Raw genomic sequence first — 22,764 nt, 5'->3', positions numbered from 1 at the left:
TCCCCACTGTGGCGGGCGCTGTTCTGGCTGTGACGTCGCATGCGGGCGGTGCGTGAGTTAGTCACGCACATTCCCAACGTCACCTTCCCGTCTGCTGTCAGATTGGAGGGCAGCGGCGCGCATGCTTTAAATGTCGCAATGGTTTTGCGGCTCCCAGTTTTTTTCCCCTTCAGAAACGGGTCCAAGTGGCTCTTTTTGTCTTAAAGGTTGCAGACCCCTGGGTTAGGGGGCGCAAATTACTTCTCTTGCCCCGGGTGCTGACAACTCATGCTACGCCGCTGCTTGGAAGGGTCCTATGGACTTAGAGTTACATGAGGACCACATTTGTCACAGTCCTGAATGTCACAGTCCTGACATTCTTTACTCCCTGTATGCATGTTAGTATGTCATAGTGATTCAGTCTCCTGTTGGCTGAAATCATGAATGAAATGTTTAATGATAATTGGAACAATGAATACTCCTGGCTGGAATAGTCTGTTTCCGGTGACATCTTTTTTTGCAAAATATATTTAAGGGGAAAATACTGGAACTTTCTCTGTCAGTGTTTTTATCAACTAGAAGACTGCACTGGATATCAAAACAGGTTTTCCAAGTACTGCACTTCAACTAAAGCACTCCTACCCAGCCTCTGCTTTAAACTCAAACACACACAACAGTTATTCCTCAAAGTCAGTGTTTAAGATGGGAATTGTAGTCCACCAAAATAACAATGGCAAGGACCTCTTTTCACACCAAAAGCAGACATTTTTAAATTTCTACATTACACAACACAATTTATTACCCAAGCACTGAGTTTAAAAACACAGGTGTTGGGAGCCCAAAAAATATAACTGGGCTAGTTGAAGCCGCCTTTGTGAATCAATATAGCTCTATCTTCAGTCCTTGTTTTAGTCTGAAAAAATCATCCATTTTTCTTAAACATACTCCCCCTTCCACCACTACTTTCTTTCACTCCAGCATTTTTTTATTCAGCCTCTGACGCAGCCTTCCCCCTCCCATCCACTTCTTCTTGAAATGACCCCTTTGGTCTCCACTTGAAATGAAAATAAATAAGAAACACCTTTTACAATGCAGACTCTCCAGCCTCCAGTCCTGTCTCTCAGCACTCCATGCTCCACAGGGCACCCAGGAGATGCTGTAGGTGGTGAAGGCAGCAGTCCTAGGCTCCTACCACTCTAGTTCTCCAATGCACTCTCCTTATTTACAGCCCTGCCAGGTGTGCATGAACACTCAAAACCCCCTCTTCCTCCTCTTGTGACCAGCCCAGTTCTTTTCCTTCATCTGCTCTCACCCTGGAGACTGAGGTCAACTGGGAGGGAAAGATGCAACCCCCCCCCCGGAGAGTCTATGCAATATTTTGCAGAAATGGGAGTTAATTAGGAGAGGAGAGGAGAGGAGAGGAGAGGAGAGGAGAGGAGAGGAGAGCAGACTCCCCAGAGAGTCTATGCAGCTTTGGAGCTGGCTCCAGCTGGGATGAAGCTTGCTAGCTCCCTCTTCAACCTTCTTAGTAATATCTGAGCAGGATAGTAACAAGATGAGATTGTAATATCGCTCTATGCTGTCAGTGGCAAAGAAACACAATTCTGTGCATTGACTGTGCTCTACTTCAGAGGCTTTCAATATGTATCTCATATCCAGAAGCCTAATTGGTTGGGATGCAAGACAGGGCCTTTTCCAATGTGGCACCCAGATTGTAGCATTACCTCTCCAGAGAGAAACACCAGACTCCCACCTTTTAAACTTCAGATTAGCAGCCAATCCATTTTATTCTACTGTGCTTTAGTTTGGGTTGCCTAGTTTTTATACTAATTTTTTTGGTCCCTCTATTGGTTTGAACTGATTACTAAAATTGAGTGCTAACCATCATTTTAGTAGTCTGAACTGTTTTCATTGTCTTTTAACAATGTTATAGTTCTCTGCAAACCATGATAGCTTGGATTTATATTTAAAATGTGAAGTATAATTTTTTTTAATAAATGAAAGAAGGTAACATTGAGCAGAAAATAAAGCAAGCCAACTGGAAGACTAGCTCTGCATTACAAAAGATTTCTGCAAACGTGACATGAATGCTAGCAACATTAACCCCATCATGTGGGAATTCCTGGCAGACAACCACAGTGCCTAGAGACAGTCAGATCATGTATCCACAGCAGTGACCAAAGGAGGAAAGACCACTGGGAGGACCACAGAAAGAAGAAATGTCATGGTGCATCTGTAGCAGCAAAACTAGATGCCTTCATCCGCCACAGATGCAACTAAACATGTCTCTCTTGTATCAGTCTCTACAGCCACAGCAGCTGCTGTAATTGCCTGCCAAGATCCCTGGACCTGCAGCTCCCTAGGGGTGAATAAATAAACAGGCAACAGTATATACTGTGGATCAAATAGGCCACTACTTTTATTAGTTACAGATGTGAGTGGTTTTTCATAAACATTGGGTGAAGCCAATTTAAATCACTCCAGCCCATCTGCTGGGAATCCATCTAATGATAGACCACCATGGGGAGCGGGCCTATGACCTACATCAAATAGCAGATCCCCTGGGCGGTCCCTGCTAGAGGAGTGATATGACCCTAGTCCCCGTCTGGGTGTTGATTATAGGCCACTCTCCCCGGATCCCTTTAACAAAATACCCATAACCAAAGAGGGGCAGGAAGAGGTTACAAGCTACCCTCTACCCAATATCAGGGCTTCACCAATGTCCAACCACCCACTGTAACTCTCCAGCGGTTTGACTTCACCCGTGAGGACAAACTCATCCATTGTCTCCCAATACACACAGATGCCAGCCAACCATGCTATGTACTATTAATGCCACCTACTGACTATTAAATGTGGAATGGGCAAAAAAAGAAAAAGAAGAAAAAAAAGCAACACATCAGGACAATTACACCCACCCACCCACACACACACAAATAGAACAAATACACACTTCCTTGGTTATTATCTACTGGAAACTCACTCATCTAGAGCAATAACTGACTTAATTTAATGAGATCTTTCCATTCATCCTTAGGAAAGCATTCTTCACATCTTTATTTCTCAGACTGTAGATGAAAGGATTTAGCATTGGGATCACAAGAGTATAGAACACTGAAACAATTTTATCTTCATCCATTGAGACACTGGAATTGGGCCTCAGATACATAAAGATAATGGTCCCATAGAAGATTGTGACAGACGTGAGGTGAGAGGCACAGGTGGAAAAAGCTTTGTGTCTGCCCTGAGCAGAGCGAATCCGCAGGATGGCAAAAATAATGTAGATATAGGAGATGAGGATAATCAACAAAGTGGCCGTGACTATTGCAGTAGAAAAGATGAAATGCACAGTGTTAGCCACTTCTGTGCTTGAACAGGAAAGTTTCAGGATGGGAGGGATGTCACAAAAGAAATGATTGATAACATTTGAGCTGCAGAAAGAAAGGCTAAATATCAATGAAGTCTGTGCAACTGAATTCACAAAGCCACAAATATATGCACCTATTACTAAGACCAGACAGAGCTTTCTAGACATGGCAACAAAATAGAGTAATGGGTTGCAAATGGCAGTGAAACGATCGTAAGCCATAATAGCTAGAAGACAAGTTTCGACTGTGATAAATAAACACAAAAAGAAAAATTGCATGGTACACTCTGTGAACGCAATAGCATTATTGCTCTCCAGAAAGGTCATCAGCAACCTGGGAGCGATAGTGGTGGAATAGCCAACGTCAACCAAAGATAGGTTGCTGAGGAAAAAGTACATGGGAGTGTGCAGGTTTGCATCAAGGGTGGCTAGTATGATGATGCCAATATTCCCTGACACTGTGACAATGTAGATCAAGAGGAACAGGAGGAAGAGAAGGGCCCACAACTCTGGATATTCCATAAAGCCCAGAAGGATGAATTCAGTCACCATGGTTTGATTTGTGTACTCCATCATTAATCCCATAGTTTCCCTAAGAGGAAAAGAAAAAAGGAAATAAAAAGTAAGTAATTTTATTTATTTATTCTTAAAAATTCTCATGAAAATGTGTCAGCATTTTAGTCTGAATTTCTTTCAATAAACACATTTTTGCATGTATTTTCAATTATTATACACATATTGGCAAGCGATTTCACCTAATTCAGTTCTCTTTGTTATTTTCAGTAATGTATATGTGCATTTTTGTACATATTATTTGGTGGAAGAACTGCATCACAAAATTCAGAGAAGTGTAGATTTGGTCTAAAGTTTTTGACTACCATATTGGTTTGAAAAGTGTAAACTGGGTGGCTTCTCATTAAAACCCAAACCAAATTCTCATCTACCCCTAGTTATGACTATCTTTACCAGCACTGGGGCTAATTAATGCACAATCAAGTGATGACTTGAATGAATATTGCAGAAAGGATCAGAAATCGTGACAATTTTTAAAAATATCACCTTCCATGACTTGAAGCACAATGGGAGGAATTAAGTGCTGGGTTCTTCTGAATGTTCTGTCATGACAAGTACAGCAGCTTGCTAGATAGGATGTTCCATTACCTTCTCCCACTGAGTGCAGTTTGGGGTTTCTCCCTACCAGGGCTATAGGGGAGGAGAGGGAGAAACCCCCGTTGTGAAGTTGGAAGTCATCAAATGGGCTCCTGTTCATGAGAGTTGTTCATTGAATCCCACCAAATAGTTATAAATGTCAGCCATTGTTGAGCTTAGGCATGAGTCATCAGGTCATAATCAACACATGATGTAAAGGACCCCTGGATGGTGCAGGTATGAGGAGGATTTTTTCCAAGTGAGACGCACATTACCTGGTGGACAGCCTTCTGGAGTATACATGGCTGTTGGGTGGGATCGGATCGGCACACACCCACGAAATCAGAAATCCTCAACTGATGCCCATTCATTTCTCATGTAAGCATAGTACTCAGAAACAACCAGCTCAGGCATAAGACTTTGAAGAGTCTGGTGCAATCATCAAGTGCATGTTTCATATTGTTACATACCCACATTGCTGCTTCCTAGAAAGACTTGCTTCCAGTATCTTTTGCGGCAGCTTCCATCCATACCACCTGCTATTCTTGAATCTTGGACAATAAAACAAGCTTCAGTAATTAAGGCTGCAGTTATTAGGGGGAGTATATATGGCTGAACTCAATGAGTTTTACTTCTGAGCATAATATTCCATATTCTATTATGTTTAAACAAATACAACTGGGCACAGGTTCTTTCTTTTGACTCTCTCCCCCCCCCCCCGATTTTGTGTCAGTTTGCTGCAAATGTCAAAATGAAAGGCTTTTAAAGAGTTGGTACAATTGAATGCAATATCTCTTACCGACATAACAAAAATGCAGAAAAAATGATGGTGGTATCTATTTCAGCTTTATTAGTCAAGCTGGTAACTCTTACCAGTGGAAAGAAAAGTCATTTCATGACTACAAGCGTATCACTGTGTGCATTAGCAAGATGTGTTTATATATGATTCCTTGGAAACTAGGGACATAGACCCCATGGGATTTTCTAAGTAAGATATAACTGAGATTGCAACATTCCCTTCAGGTCCACTAGGGAATAGTAGATGACTACAAAGTAATATATTGTCTCAGATCTAGAGCACCAGTTCACATCACTTCTTGGTAGTTGTTGTTGTTTTATTTAACCAGTCTACATTCCAAGAATACATGAGTAGTGTACAAAAACAGAATATCAAACAGAATACAAATCATAAAGCAATGCTAAAAACACAAAGCCAACAAGAATTTGAAACTGCAGAACTAGAATGGACTAATTCAGGAAGCTTTGGGAGAAAACAAAAATTCTCAACACATTTGGAAACGTAACAATGGGTGGTATCCAACTAACATGTCTCATTAGTGCATGGATTTTGACTTGCACAACGAGACTTTCCCCCTCTCCTCCCCCTGTGCATCTCCTGTGGACTCCCCAAATCTGCTCCAGAGGGCTGAGAGAACCCCAGAACATATTTAGGGGGCATGTGGAAGGAGAAGGGGGGGGAGTCCCATTGCGCAAGCCTTAGCTGACAATGCATCAAAGTGAGTTAAACATATGTGATAACCAGGTGTGAGGCTCGGGGGGAGGGGGAGGGGAGGGAATCCAATACCACCCAAGGCCATGGATCAAAAACTTTCAGAATAAATGGAGAACATGACCAACAGAGAAATCATTTTTTAAAAGGTCAATGTATTTCATCCCAAGAGCAATGTGTGTGTGATGAACCTACCATGGCTTTTCATAGTTCACACAGATGCCCAAACACAAAGAATTTAACTGAACATCACTGGCTCAAAACAAGTCCCTAAAGAGTCACACGTGTTACAGGTAGCATCAACAGTAACAGGAAAAGTGGCTTGCTTGTAGGAACCATTGGCCACTGCTGTGGGGTAACTGGGCAGGGGGAATTCATGCCCTTATGGCAATGATGGTGGAGGCAGGATGAAGCAGTTGCAGAGTGGCTACTTAAGAAATGCCACTTTGCCTGCTATCCTGCACACAGCATCTTTCACATCTTTGTTCCTTAGGCTGTAGATGAGAGGGTTGAGCAGGGATGTCACGAGAGTATAGAACACAGAAACTATTTTGTCCTGATCCTTTGGGAAACTGGAGCCAGGCCGTATATACATGAAGATGATGGTTCCAAAGAAGATAGTGACTGTGGTCAGGTGGGAAGCACAGGTGGAGAAGGCTTTGTATCTGCCCTGGGCAGAACGGATCTGCATGATAGCAAAAACTATGGCAATGTAGGAGACCAAGACAATGAGAAAAGTCGTCAGTGCAATGACAGTGGATAAAATGAAATGCACAGTGCGAGTGACATGGGTGTCAGAACAGGACAACTGGAGTATAGGAGGAACATCACAGAAAAAATGATTAATGATATTTGAACTGCAGAAGGACAAATTGAATATGAAAATGGTATGGATAGTTGAACTTGCCAAGCCACAACTATATGCAACTACCACCAATATGGCACACAACTTCTTTGACATAATAGCAAAATAGAGCAGTGGGTTGCAGATGGCTGTGAAGCGATCGTACGCCATCACAGCAAGAAGGCAGGCTTCAGTGGTCACAAACAAACAAAAAAAGAAAAACTGCACTGTGCATCCCTTGAAAGAAATGGTTGTCTTCTCTGTCACAAAGGTTGTCAGCAACTTGGGGGCAATGGCAGTTGAATAACCAATATCGATAATGGAGAGGTTTCTCAGGAAAAAGTACATTGGGGTGTGGAGCCGAGCATCCATACTGGTTACTATGATTATCCCAAGGTTGCCTATTATTGTGACTACATAGATAACCAGGAACAAGATGAAGAGGGGGACTTGGAGGTCAGGGTGGTCCATGAATCCTACAAGGATGAATTCCGTTACAGAAGTGAGATTTTGCTTCATTATTATTCCTCTATAATGGGATAAAAATAATTATTAGCATAATGTGACAATCAAGGTCAACCACATCTTTGCTTTTCTACATCCCTCAGGAGTATATTGTGAAAAGGCAATAGAGATGATCCCTGCTTGATGTGTAATAGGAGGAAATTCAAAAGGGTAGGTACCACCACACTAAAAGCCTGATTCCTATGTCATATGGTATGGACTTTCTAGTAAGATGGAATCTGCAGGAGGCCCTCTCCTGAAGTGTGAGGTGATTGATCTAGTACATAATGAAACATTACAATTTCATAATACAGCATCAAACAATTGCAAAACAGGGACAGGGCCACATTTTTAAAAAAATAAATCATAAAAATAAAATGATTTCATGGTTCCCTAACCTGGGTGCAGCCACTGGGAATACCTTCTCTTTTGTCCCATCCTAAGTGGGACACTGAGAAGAGTCTCTCATCATCATCATCATCATCATTATTATATTGTTTTGTCAGAAACAGTAACACGGTTTCTGCTTTGATGAATTTGTTCACTAGACATTGATGTGAAATGAATAAGAAAATTCACTGAAGCACCCCTTATTTGGGGGAAGACCAGTCTCATAATGACTGGATTGCTTGGAAAAGTAGCCTCCATCATTTCATGTAAAGAGAGGTTGAGAAAGCCTTCCTCAGACATTTTCTAGAGCACAGTTTCAAGTCTACCAACTTTGCTTTACATAACCAGAATAAAAACCCATTAATGAAAAAAGAGCTATAACCAGTGCCTTTTTTCTGGGGGTATGCATACCCCTAAACATTTTGTGAATCTAAATTTGGCCTCATTGAGGGGCAGTATTTCAATATGAGCAGGAAAATGAGAGTACCCCTAAACATTATTTTAGAAAAAAAGCACTGGGTACAATGGAGGTTTTGACTGAGTAGTTCTCTACCTACTACATTGAATGAGGGAGTTAGCATTCTTACCACCAGTTTTGAAAGGAATAACTTAAAATGTCTTTGTTTCCTACCTTTTCCTCTCCCCCCTTTCTTTGTGTAGAATTCAGGTAGACTATTTTGAGTAGCAAATCAGTTTGACATCAGAACATATATTTAGAATTAGGTATAATAAGCACTCAAGTAGGCTTGCCAACATGCATTCTAACTGTAATTTCCACAGCAACGTCCTTCCTTCTGGGAGGACGAAGTCTCTCTCTGTATCTTTCTGTATCTCCTTGTCTCTCTCTTTTGCACAAAACTTGCTAAAACTGAATTGCTGGCATTTTGAAATTCTCTCACCCCCACCACATGTAGAAGTGCAATCTATTGTGCCTATATTTTGTGGGATGTACTTCTGGATGAATAATGGGCACCTATTGGCTAGTGCTCACAACATCATTAATGTCCAGTGATGCATCTTTTCCATCCATATACCAACATTCTTTTACACATCAAAAAAGTAGGTATTAAAAATTATGTTATTCTATGAATTTTAGATTGCAATCCTTAAACACATTCACATCAGAGTAAGTTCCGTGCTCCCAAATTTTACAGTCCAAATATAAGATGCCAGTCAGAAATTGTTGCACCATTGCAGCTGGGCAGTGTGGATAATCTAGCCTTTCAAAATATTTCTGCACTGGTTGCATCCAGCACTTTTTTTTAAAGAAAGCCTGGATTGTGGCTGTGAGTCCCAGAATGGTTTCTCTTCTCCCACCTGTGAAAAGCCCGTCCCCATTTATTGCCAAGGCAGCTGTAGACAATAAAGAAATAAATAAATAGCCCTGCAGCACCCAAACAGTCCTTAGGGTTTGCTGGGTCACAACAAATATAGATAAATAAGGAGATATTATAAATGGATGATTAAAAAGATAATGCACCAATAATGATCCCCTTGACTTTAAAGTGGTTTTGCATGGGTTGGAGTTTGGCGATGCCAAAAGGAATAAACTTCTAGATTAATAAATGGATGGTAATACATGGATGAATCTATGTGATGTTCGTACCTCACTCAATGTTTCTGAAGATCAGCTTTGGTTGCGTAGATCCTTAGGAAACCTGCAAGAGATTTGTAATGCAGCATCACAAAGGGCTTTCAATCTCTACCCATCGTTGGTGGCTACTGAAAACTTGTTTAGCTTCCAGACAATTTAGCTGCTTATACTTCTGATTGCCAGAGAACATTTTTTTTTGCCAATATTTCATGTGTCAACCATAATAAGAAGAAATAGTCTAAGAACTCTTACCTGTGAATCACAAAATGTCATCCCCAAAGCTTAAAAAGCAATGAAATGTGGATAGAATTTCTTGCTTTATAGCTGGTTTGGTATTGAGCTAGAAGAGAATTGCTGAAATTCTCAAGAGAGAAACCCATATCATTAAAATATTCAGTATGACCTCTTCGCATAGTCATCACCTGAGGACCTGCAAGCTGAGAGTTTATTTCCATAATTGGTTTGAAACAAAACTGTCCCCATGCCACTCATTTCAGTACATATTTTCAACCATTAATCTACTCCATGCCACTTTAATGTAAGCTTGCAGATAGAAGTCATTTACTCTTTGCTTATTGCTGCTTATTTCTGCACTATTTCTGCTAGTGCAATACTCACAATGCAGTAGATCAGGCTTCCTCAACTCCCTCCAGATGTTTTGAGACTACAATTCCCATCTTCCCTGACCACTGGTCCTGCTAGCTAGGGATCATGGGAGTTGTAGGCCAAAAACATCTGGAGGGCTGATTGAGGAAGCTTGTAGTAGATTCAGCAGCAGCTGCAGTGTACCTTATCCCCCAAATAATGAGCAATGAGGCCAACCTAACAATACCAACATATTTGGTATGTTGGCCTTTGGCTAATTAATCACTATATGGCCTTTTAAACTATATAGGAGGTTTGTTGTTTTGGTTTGTTACTAAGTGTTTTGTGTTTTTATATTGTAAACCATCCTATCATCCTTGGATGAACGGTGGTATACAAACATCATCATCATCATCATCATCATCATCATCATCATCATCATTATTTCTCATTACCACGTGTGAAGTTAATACTTTGGGCTTCTTGTCATCACACACTTTGAATAAAATAGTGCAAGTCCCCCTGGGAGTGAGGGGACTCGATGCACGTCATCTGTCTCAGGAGGAACTGTATTGATAGGGGGAACATGGCTGTCCCCATGTAAATACTGACACTCCTGTCTTTACTGGGAACTCTGGTCTTGTGCTGGTCCCGGGGGGAAGGTTACCATTGGTGTGGTCAAAGTCCAGTCCTGGGTCACTAGTCTGGAAACAGTTCACAAAGAGCGAGGCGGGGTCCGAAGCAGGAAGCCGGGCGGGGACGGGAACACTGGAAGGTCAGGTCTGGGTCCGGGCAGGAGCAGGTATTCAATGACGTTGCTCCCACAACCTGGGACCGGGCTGACTGGCCTTCATCTTCTCTGAGGCCAGGGGCGGTCCCGGCCCCCAGGAGACCCGCCTCTCCCGGCCTTAAGGTGAGCACTCCTCCTGGGAGAAACCAGTTCCCTCCGCCTCTCTGCCCTGAGCCTCTGCAGTTCAGGAGAGGCTGAGGAGTTACTGGACCCAGAGGGAGACTCACCTTCCTCTGGCAGGGCCGGGAGAGGCGCACCTGTAGGCACTGTGTCCTCAATCACCTCCGGAGCTAGAGTGGAATCACCTGGTGCCTGCTCCTGAGGATCCGGCACAGGTGCAGGAGCTTCAGATCCAAGGCCCCGCCCCAGCTCAGCTGGCCCTGGAGGCGGGACTCCTGTTCAGGCTGGGGTTCCTCCGGTTCAGCCTCTGAATCGGATTCCCAGGCCATTACAGGTCTTTACCAGAAACTGGGTGGAGGAGGCAGAGGAAGTAAGATGCACTTATTCAACATCACACTAGTAGATGACTAGGGCCACTCCCCTTCTCGGGGGGGGGGCGGTGTTGCAGGCAGGCCACACACTTTCCCCGTGTACAGCGTGGGGGGGGGGCTGACAATGCCGCCTGTGTCACGGGGAGTCCTGACCATGTCACGCCCTCGGCTGACCAATCCAGGGGGCATGGCTTGTGCTATTTAAACAGCTACGCGGCTGGGGGCTCTTCCTTCTTGCTTCCCACTTCATCGAACCTTCCGCCCTCCCGCCCTTTTTTCATGCATTTGCCATCTTGGCCTTGCTATGGACCTCAGTTGGTTGCCTGTTAAGGGGGCCAGGTGGGAATTTTTCCACTTGGAAAATTGGCACCAGCCATGTGGTTTTCGTCTGCCTCGTAGCAATCATCACAACCTTGTAAGGTTTGGCAGTTACGCATTGATAAAACCTGGTTTATGGGAGGGGAGGTTGTGGCCATCACCTGCCCCTCCTCTTTAAGGGTATTCCGTTAAAGGGATCCGGGGGTGTGGATCTTGTCTGAAGCCCGGGTAGGGGCTAGGGCCATGCCATGACCCCATTAGGGACCCTGGGAGAGCTCTCAGTTGATGTACATCAACAGGGCTACCCCTACTGGTGATTGACCCTTACTGGACTACCTGCATAGTGGGCAGGAGTCAGATATAGTCAATTCAATTCCAGTGACTAAGCCAATACCACTCTCATTCTGTAACCAATAAAGTTGTGGCCTTAATTATCCCATTAACCTAAAATACTAGTGTCTTATGTGTTTTATTATTCAACAAATGAGGGAGGGCTCACTGCCTTGACATGCAGCTAGCCTTCCTCACTGATATCAGCAGCCTCTGTTCATGTGTTGCATCTAACTAATCAGCATCTAACTAATCAGCATCTAACTAATCAGCACTTGAACAATTCTACTTATCCCATTGGTTTCTGATCAGGGTGAAAATTCCTATTTTTGACTGCACCACAATGGAATCTAGAGGTTACTACTGGACGGCACTGCTAGAGTACATCATGGGCAACAATGCATCTGTTATAGCATTTTCCATGGTATAAAAATGCACCCATTTTCCCTTTCTTAATTTTGAAATGTATCATTACCTCTTAGTAAAGGTTAATGGTGGTGATCCCTTTAGCAGCTTTAAGTTATGTGCCTGACAATGATATTAAGGATTTGTTTCAGTTTTCATGTCAACATTTGATCTGCTGATGATGGGTCCTAGTCGAGGTCCCTACTTCAAGGACACAGTGGAACAATCCAGCAGTTGCATTAAGGAAGAAGTTGCATTGAAAAATAAAAATAAACATGGAAACATCCATGCCTTTCTTTTAGGAAGGCACATAAGGCTGCAATACATGCCTGGATTGTGAAGATTCTAGTCCTTGTGTCAGAGGACATTTTGGCAGACACAGGGAGATACAAAAGTGGTATAAATAAAGCAATTTTAGACAAAACAGGTATGTGGCTATTTATTTAAATGGGTAGTGGTTAAACATATGTTTAACTCTTGTATCGAGTTCACTGCTGCTTAAGTGTGGTTGGCTTGTGTCCTAAATGTAATAGACATTAAAGCCACAATGGTAAATATATGGTGTGTAAGTAAATCCCACTGATATTTTGAATGGACGTGCTGTTGGTTATAACTTTGATACATGTACTAGTGGTTTCAGATGGAGTAATTTCATAGCTCTATAAATACTTGAAGAGGAACATTTCACAAGTTTTTGCTCAAGACAGCTACATTTTATTAAATAAACAAGGTTGTTAAAACAGATAAAGCAATAGCAAATAGTGTGATGGACAGATCTAACCATGTCCAGGAAAACTGACATTTTGGTGACACTATATTTATTGATCATGATGAGAACTGTAATCTGCTATATTGGTCATTGAAAGGTGACCAATCTTTAACAAGATGCAGAAGATGGACATATATTTAGGTATGCCTAGATTTACATTTTTGGATCATATCAATTGACTGTGAGTGACAAGGAAGTAGAGTTCCTGAAACTGACATGGTAAAAGGGCACATGCATGTGGATGCAAGCCCGCACCCATTACTGATTTTGAGAGTTGATAGCGGCTAACTTTGCAAGCTTGAATGGCACATAAAAACTGTTCAAGTTCAAAATCACAGTGCTGATAGCTTCCTGTTACAGAACCATTTATTTATTTATTTATTTTTACATACCAGTCCCTAAGCAAAGCTTTTATTGAGAAGAAAGTTTCCTTTGTATAGACCTCTTCAAGGCAACCTTCACTTCCTTGTTCCTTAGGCTGTAGATCAGGGGGTTTAGCATAGGAATTACTAGAGTATAGAACAAAGAGATGAATTTGTCATGGGCAACTGCAAACCTGTAATCAGGTCTTACATACGCGAATATGGCAGTTCCCAAAAATGGCCACAGCAGTCAAGTAGGAAGCAATAGTGGAGAAGGTTTTGCATCGACCTTCTGTAGAATTGATTCAGAGAATGGCTGCCAGGATGTATATGTAGGAAACAAGAACGGTTAAGATGGTGCTTGACAAAATAATGGTGGAGAAGATGAAATGTACAAGGTGGGTAAAATAGGTGTTAGAACATGACAGTTTCAGAATGGGGAGCACATCACAGAAGAAATGATTGATGACATTGGAGCCACAGAATATCAAACTGAATATGAAAATTGTCTGAACAACTGCATACACAATGCCATAGGTATATGCAACCATAATCAAGAAATGCAGAGTCTTCTGGACATGATAACTGTATACAGCAATGGGCTGCAGATGGCTGTGAAGTGATCATATGCCATTGCAGCCAGGAGGTCACACTCCCTGGACACAGAAATGCAGAAAAAGAAGAACTGAATTGCACACTCATTGAATGAAATAGATTTGCTTTCCATCATAAAAGTTATCAACATTTTGTATTCTGTATTGTTGTATTCTATTGTATATTCTGGTGTGATGTGTGATGTTGTGTAATTTAATGTTGTCTGTCAAATAAAGTTTAATAATGATGGTGATGGTGATGATGTTATCAACATTTTGGGAGCAATGGTCATTACATAGGCAACATCCAAGAGAGACCGGTTGCTGAGGAAGTATGGAAGTACATGGGAGTATGAAGTTGCCAATCCATCCTGAGCAACATAATCACCCCAAGAGTCACAACATAAATGAACAGAAACACCAAGAAGAGGAGCATCTGGAACTCTGGGTGCTCTGTAAATTTTATTTATTTATTTATTTACGGCTATTAGCCCATAAAATATGTACAAACATAAAAACACAGAGGCATAAGGACCGATATATTCGACACCAAAGGGTGAACATCACGGTACTAGGGTGGGTCAATGAGCAGAGCCAAATAACAGCTTGGGGCCCAGAGAGCTCCAAGGGACGGATCACAGAAAAAGAAACTGAAGACGAGGTCCGACATGCACTCTCATCGTAACTGTCCGATTAGTTTTGGTGTTGTTGTTGTTTTTTAGTTGTTTTTGTGTGTGAGATAACCGCGTTCAGGAATCTCGCCACCTGCAGAGTTACCGAGGGATCTGTATCCTGCAAAAGTAGTGCGGCGTGTGACTCAACAGGCCGGCCCACCAAGCACAGTAGAGCAGGACCTAGGAATTTAGTCCTGGCTATGCTATGTAGGGGGCAGTTGAACATTATATGTGGAAGAGATTCAACAGTTTTCCCGTCACACACGCATAACGGAGACACCAAACCCTTAGAAAATCTGTGGCTCAGCAGGTTCGATGGAAGGACATTGAACCTTGCACGAATAAATGCAAGTCGGTGTGGTACAGATGAAAGAGATGACATGTATGATGGAAGGCCAAGTGGTGGGGTTATTCCGTGATACCTGGGGGAGCAAACACCCCCACCCCAAGCCAGGTTGTGTTGATATTCAATGTCTGCTAATCTTTGTTCTATAAGGCTTTTGGCTGAGCATAAGTTCATCTTTAGGGAGTCCGCTGGAGAAATTCCGATGCTCAGGAGTTTGGCATGGATTTTTCCTACCCACGGATTGACAAAGTCGTCTCGCCAGAGGCACTGAAAAAGGTAATGGTCGGGAAGCCTATGCCAGCTGGACAGCCAGTAGCCAAAGACTCGCTTCCAGATGACGGTCTCCAATGATGCAGTCCTTAACTCCAAACGTATGGCTGCGTTGCTCACACACATGGGGAGTTTCAGGAGGCGACGGAGAAACTGATTCTGCAATGTCCCAAGCGATGTTAAATTGGACCCAGGGGCCCAGAGCGGGGCAGCATAACAGAGGGTGGAAACCACTTTTGCGTGGTATACCTTCAAAGCAGAAGGGATGTGGGAGGCTCCGTCGGCCGCAAAAAATTGGAGCAGAGAATAGAGTATTGTTTTCCCTTTGTTTAGTAGATACTGAATCTGTGGCTTCCAGCTTAGGTTGTAATGAAAAAAGACTCCTAGGTATTTAAATTTGAAAACCTGTTCTAGTTGGACTCCATCTAACTTCCAGCTGTAAGTTTTCCGAGACCTGGTGGTGCTCTGTAAAGCCCAAGAAAATAAATTTTGTCACAATGGTCTGGTTTTTTGTCACCAATTAGCCCAGATAAGGTCTCTTCTGCAGGTGAATATATATAGGATCTACAGTTATATAGTAAGCAGATGATGGTTGGATTGCTTTCTTCACAATTCCTATATGCCAGGGACTGGCAACCTTCTTGGGTACATTTGCAAATCAGGAAAATTGTCATGAGCGCCACACACACTACAACCAAGCACACAATGCATCTTATCCTATTGGTCAAAATAGGATGCTTCTTTCAAGCCCAGAAGGGCAACCTGTGGGCAGCAGAGAAGGTCCATGGCCACCTGATTGATGATATTTTCTATACGCCTTTGCAAAAGTAAGCTCTCGTTGATTTCAGCTGCAATATCTGTGAGCAGGATTGCAACTTTAGGTTCTAGCCTTGCACTAGTTTCACTTAGCTGAGTAAGAGCAATGAAATCCTAGCAATGCCTATGCAAATCTCTGCATCCATCTGGTATCATCAGGTGGCTCTCTTCTGCAGAGAAAAGCAAGATGAATTTGGGATATTAAGGGGTAAGGGTATCTTTCTCATGAGTCCCAAAATCATCTGAGTTAAAATCATCTATGATTAAAACATTTGAAATTGTCTGACTGATGATTGACTTAAACTTGAGTAAAACAAGATTGATAATTGCTAGCATTACTAACTCTCAGGAATCATTATTGATGAAAATGTGCTCTTTGTTAGAGATCTTTAAAAGTTAAACTATTTCATCAGTTCATGAGTTTTCTTTGAAACTCATTAAAGGTGATGTGTAATAATCTTTGGAGGAGGCATGCTGTCATGTGATTAGGTCCCGAAGGCATGAACAATAACTGAAGAGCATCATGTGTCTCATCCAAAATTCATATTGTTCCGAATCGCATCCTCAGCTAACCATTAAACTATATCAAATACAAATGCCTCATGGAAATAACACATTATGCTGTATTGTGCAGGAATATTTTGAGAACAGACACTCTTTCTGGGTAAGTTAATTTATTCCAGCTTTCTTGAAATAGAGTTGAAAGTGAGAGGGCTGGGTCAATTGCCAGAAGAGGATGCTTGTAGAAATCATTCAAACAAATTTTACTCAGGCTTCCTTCACCTACCACTGGCTATCTTCCCAGACTCATTGTAACACAGGGATATCTTTTCTTCTAAAACAAGGACAGGGAACCTGTGGCTCTTCAGAGAGTGTGGGACTCCAGCTGTGTTCAACCTGACCCAGCATGGCCAATAGTCAGGGATGTTTTATGTATGTTCTATATGAATATTTCTGCTACAGGAGCAGGGGGAGCTGCAAGCAGGAGTGGGAAGCTACAATCAAATAGATTGCAATAATACTTATTCTCATTTCATTTCTTAAGAACAACCTTGAAGTCATTTATCATTGCACTGAGTACAATGTTCCACTAAATTGGAAATATTAGGGGTGGTAGTCAACTAAATATTTGAATACAAGGATTAGCACGAGCACAATGGGACTTTCCTTCCTCCATGTCATCCCGAAATCTGTGCTGGGGGGTTGGAAGAAATCCAAACAGATATAGGGAGCTAACAGAGGGAACAGATGGGGAGAGTGTTCTAATGTACAGGGAGAAATCCTTTTGCTAGTAGAACAATTTGCTTAGTGCTATGTTGAACTTGATTTAGTCCTACTTCTGTAAGTATCCCAGCTCAACATTTGTGTAAAACTCCTGGATTAGAAACATTATATGGATATTTCTATTGATACTTAAAACTTTTCAGTAGCAAATGGGACAAAGGAGGTAGATGGCAAAGGAGGGGAGTACCACATATTATTTGTTTTAGGAATAAATAAGCAGTAAGAATAGAAATGCTGGATTAGTATTGCATCCTTGTATGGACATCATGTTGGTATTTTGCAGTTATACAATATTAGAAATTACATGGTCATTATTAAGATTTTTTTTTTTTAAAAAAAGGTAGGATGTATTTCAAACATAGCTTCAGCTTATTTCAATGGGGCAGGTAAAATGGAATGTAACATGGAATGTAAAAGAGTTTAACTTTAGTAACACTGTACTAACTATAGTAACACTGCAATTCTAAGCAGAACTCAATGAGAGTTAAAGACGTGGGGAGGACTGGGCTGCTGGTTTGAAGGCCATTTGCCAAGCAGCATCACATTAACTCAATGAAGGATGTTACGGAGCAACCGATATACTGGGGTGCCTCTGTGTTTCTCATCTAAATTTCTCCTCAGGTTTTAAAATTTCAGAACTGGAGAATTTCCCCACTGTTTTATACTTTATTGTTTGTATTTCTGAATGTTGTACAGTGCCCTGTACATGCACATTTTACCACAGATTTTTGTGCATTTAATGCCTTCCAGGGTCATGTCCAGTAAATTTATCTTTGTGGGGCCCCGTAAATTTTGTTGTAATGTGCATGTGTGCAGCAAACTATCATAACATGTATTGTAATCCATGCCCCACTACAACACACCTGCACATCTTTGTGTGTGTGCATGTGCACACATTGTTGCTTAGAGCCACATTCAGTAGCTTAAAAAAAACAACCCAGAATGGTGAATGCAGAAGAGTGTTTTATTCCATCTTCAAACTTGTTTTCTAGCCACATGAGGGCTGGCCCATGCATTCCACCATATTGGTGAAATAATTCCTATCTGCTCGGTAACAAATAGGGTGTGAATCTCTTTCCCCATTTCTTACCTCTATTTGTGATCTTCCCATACTGTTTGCTATACTATGGCAGCTATTGTATTCACAGTACTATTTTTGCTCTCCAAAGCAGTCTTCCAGGTGTTAAAACCGCTGACAAAGAGGATTCATTTCCAGTATTTATCTTTGAAATATATTCTACGAGGGCAGCAGAGAACAGTGTCACTAGAAACAGAGTATTTCAGCCAGGTGTTTCCATTGTGCCAATTACTCTCAAACCTTGCTCTCTTTTCAAGTGAGGCTTTTGGGTGGCTGAGGAAGATACAGTTGTAAAATGTGCTGACAATTTTGGAATCATTTTCCTATGAATGTGACCATGTCAGAGACTGGGCAGAGGAGGAATGGTGGAGACTGTCTCCCCAGTTTGGCCCTTCCAGGGAGAAGGAAGAGGAAGACAGTTTAGAATTACAACAGGGGTTTGAGGGAGGTCACAGCTCAAAGGCAGATGAGGGGGAAAGTTGGGAAATAATGGGAGAGGAAGAGAAAGTACCAGGAGGCAGTGCCGGATTTATGTATAGGCCAAGTATTCTGAAGCCTAGGGCCTCTAAATCTAGGGCGCCTCGCCAGCCTGCCCGCTCCCCAGTGGGCAGTCTCCCCGCTCCCAAAATTGCAAATCCAAGACTTCATGCGAGGGCAGGGCAACTCAGGCCCGGCAACTAAGAGACTCAAGGCTAGCCAGTGGGGCCCAATTTGAAGCAGTGGGGCGCAAGTTGATTTTTTTTGGTAGGGCCTTAGTTCACAGCCAAATATAATAATTTATACCCCGCCCATCTGGCTGGCCTTCCCAGCCACTCTGGGCGGCTTCCAACAAAATATTAAAATACAGTAATGCATCAAACATTAAAAGCTTCCCTAAACAGGGCTGCCTTCAGATTTCATCTAAAAGTCTGGGACTTGTTCTCTTTGACATCTGGTGGGAGATGTACCGAGAAGACCCTCTGCCTGATTCCCTGTAACTTGGCTTCTCGCAGTGAGGGAACCACCAGAAGGCCCTCGGCGCTGGACCTCAGTGTCCGGGTAGAACAATGGGGGTGGAGATGCTCTTTCAGATATACTGGACCAAGGCTGTATAGGGCTTTAAAGGTCAGCACCAACACTTTGAATTGTGCTCGGAAAATCCATCTAGATTGCCCTGGTGTGGGGGCCCTCTTAGGAGCGGCACGCAGGACCCAATTTGGCCAAATTGCTCCAATTGCTCTAAGGTCAGCCCTGATGAGACTGTGCAGGGGTTGGACTGACAAGCCCTGCACCTTCTAGGTCCCTGGTGTCACTATTCAGAGTACAGGCTCAAGGGCTTGTTATGTAGCAATGGAGATTTATGTTACTGCTTTATGAATGAACACTGTGTTTTATGAATGGACTCTGTATTTTATGAATTACCTAAGAGCCACCAATAGGGAGCTCTAGAATCTGACAGCTAACCAAACAGCGACCTCTATTGCTAAAAGCAGGTAACCAGCAGGGAATACTTCAGCTCAGCCTTTGCACTGTTGACTGAACATCCCCTGCTGTGCAGATAATGGAGAAAGCTCATAAATTGTATCCCTTCTTTCGTCCTGGCCAACTCTATTACGCTGCTGTAAACCCTGGTGCACCAGGAACCCAGAATAACAGCAAATAAACTCCTCTCATACGTCAGCAACTGATAGGACTTGTCAACCAGCTCTTCCAAAGTCTTCCTTAATTATAAAGCTCCAAAATACAGGCCAAAAGAGAACAGGCCTGGGAAGAGTGAGGCATGCAATGGGCAACACCAGCGAAAAGGCCCTGCTCCATGTAGCTCCTGCCCTGTCATTTGATAGGGTGCCCACTTGCCCTCCTTCTTGACATGGAATGTTCTTGACATGGAATGCTCTCTACTGGAGTCTCCAGGTCAAGTACAAAGACCATAAGAAGGGAGAGCAGGGACCTTGAAGTTCCCAACAGCTGTTAATCCAAAGCAGTGGGTTGCTTCCCACTGAAATGCAAACAAAATCAAATTTCTTCCTTATCCCTAGACTGCAGACAACACACCTGCAAATTAGGATAAACTGTGTTGAAAACTTTTATTTTCTCCCAAGCCTTCCTGAATTGGCCCTTTCTATTTCTGCAACTTTTAATTATTGTTGGCTTCATGTTTTTAACATTGTATTATGATTTGAATTATATTTGATATTCTTGGATGCATTCTTGGATTGTAGACTGGTTAAATAAATAAATAACCCAAAGAAGAAGTAATGAAGGTATGTGAACTGGTGCTATATCTGAGAGTTGTTACTTCACAGTCATCTACAAATGCTCAGTAGGCCTGAAGGGAATGCTGCAATCCCAGCTATATCTTACTTAGAAAGGTCCATGGGGTCTATGTCCCTAGTTTCCAAAGAATTATATATAAACAATGCTTACTAATTCACACAACAAGACTCTTGTATTCAAGGATGAAATACCTTTTCTTTCCACTGGTAAGATTCATCAGCCTGACTAATAATGTTGAAAGAGTTGTTGTTGTTGACCTTCTTCTGCATCTTTTTAAACTGTGTGCAAAATAGATATTACGCTCATAGAATCATAGAATTATAGAGCTGGAAGGGATCATGAAAGTCATTTAGTCCAACCTCCTGCAACAGAAGAATCTTTTGCCCAATGTGGGGCTCGAACCCATTAACCTGAGATTAAGAGTCTCATGCTCCACTGACTGAGCTATCCCAAGTTTGCTGGACCAGCTTTTTAAAGGCATTTCATGTTGTCATTTACACCATACTGATACAAGATCTGGGCAAGAAGTGTTAAAAGAAAAAACAGTGTCTAACTGCATTTTTGAAAACATACTACAACGTGGAGTTTTATGCCTAGAAGTGAATCTCACTGAATTTACTCCCGCTAGTAACTGTGGAAAAGACTGCAGCCTTAAATGGTGAAACTTGCCCAACATTCAGGAATAATCAACTGGAGTGGTGGTGGTGTAGATCAAAGCTGATGCACAGAAGATATTGGACATACGATTTTCATATGTTACCATATAAAACATGTATCCAATGATTGCACTGGACTATTTAAAGTCTCATGTCTCAGTAGGGTGTTTCTTTCAGAGTACAGTTTCCTGCTTAGCAGGGGGTTGGACTCGATGGCCCTTGTGGTCTATTCCAACTCTATGATTCTATGATTCTATACTATACGTTAATGAGAAATTAATGGGCTTCAATTGAGGATTTGTGCTTCTGTATAATGTCAGAATGATTCTTCCTAGTTTCATCCAGTGTGGGAATCTACCCATCTCCTTTCTGTTGCTCCATAAACTTTTCAAGGCAAGGCACAGTTTTCTTATTTTTCTTTGGATATAAGGAGTGGAAAGGTTTGTATGTACCTCCACTGAGAGAGGTGGTAGGCTTCTGAATACCATTTGCTGGGAATCAAATAAGAGAGTGCTGTTGCCTTCAAGACCTGCTTCTTGGCTTCCAACAGCCATCTGGTTGACCGCTATGAGAACAGAATGCTGGACCAGATGGGTGACTGGCATGTTCAAGCAGTCTTTTCATATGTCCTTACTTAAAGCTTGCTCGGAATGCCTATTGGCAGGATACATGGATACATAATACCAACAAAAACAATGGGCTATATCCGCTCATGCACTTCCATTTGCAGACGGCTCTTTGATTTAGCAGAAGCCTCAACTAATGGAAGCAGTTTCCTTCTATTTCTCCCTGCAACCTTCTCTACCACTTACAGTGCTGATTTGGGGTGCCCCCCAATCTTTAGGGGCAGAGTTTGGGAAAGCAAAGGGGCATGCATGGGAGATTTCCCACCCTTTTTTTTTTGTTCGTGGAAGCCTCTTTTGGATCAGAAGCCCTTCTATGGTGATAGAGTAGCATTTTATTTCATTTATTTTAGCAGAACATTTATACTACACCCTTCTTGTGTATTAAGAACATCACTCAGGCTGATAACATAAAACATCTGTTGAACTTTCTATATGTAAAACAATTATGAAAAAGAGAAACATTGGATACAACATATTATCCAATGTATTGAACATTTTTCAAGGTACTGGAAATGTAGAACAGAAGAAGGACCTGGTTGGCTGAGATCAGAGGACCATCAGCTCCAACATATTGCTTCAAACAGTGACCAGGTAGATGCCTCTCAGAAGCTCACAAACAAGGCATGCCTGCGGTAGACCTCCCCTGTTCTTCACTCCAACATGCAGTATTCAGAGAAACAGCCTCTCACTGACTTTTTAAGAGAACTTAATTTACCTTCTCCTTTCTGCTGACTTGCCTCAGATCAGTAAAATGATGTTACCATTCAATCCCAATAAT

At 42.2% G+C, this 22,764-nt stretch overlaps 2 protein-coding genes across 2 annotated transcripts; both read right to left on the bottom strand.

Moving 5' to 3' along the window:
- Positions 1-2,983: 2,983 nt before the first annotated feature.
- On the bottom strand, positions 2,984-4,605 carry LOC310714120 (olfactory receptor 5AR1-like; the record flags this gene model as incomplete). Its single annotated transcript, XM_083519160.1, has 2 exons — positions 4,545-4,605; positions 2,984-3,938 (listed from the first exon to the last, which is right to left on the bottom strand). The coding sequence occupies exon 2, from the start codon at positions 3,929-3,931 to the stop codon at positions 2,984-2,986; it is 948 nt and encodes a 315-aa protein (XP_083375286.1). The 5' UTR covers positions 3,932-3,938; positions 4,545-4,605.
- A 1,827-nt stretch (positions 4,606-6,432) lies between these two features.
- Positions 6,433-7,368, bottom strand: LOC310686134 (olfactory receptor 5AR1-like; the record flags this gene model as incomplete). The annotated part of the gene is made up of 1 exon (XM_083459333.1): positions 6,433-7,368. The coding sequence occupies one exon, from the start codon at positions 7,366-7,368 to the stop codon at positions 6,433-6,435; it is 936 nt and encodes a 311-aa protein (XP_083315459.1).
- Between the last annotated feature and the right edge of the window lie 15,396 nt (positions 7,369-22,764).

This window comes from Podarcis liolepis (genome assembly GCF_965112155.1).
Source record: "Podarcis liolepis genome assembly, chromosome: 1".
Lineage (NCBI taxonomy): Eukaryota > Metazoa > Chordata > Lepidosauria > Squamata > Lacertidae > Podarcis > Podarcis liolepis.
The sequence above is the reverse complement of the archived record's forward strand: the minus strand, read 5'-3'. Positions and strand labels throughout refer to the sequence as shown.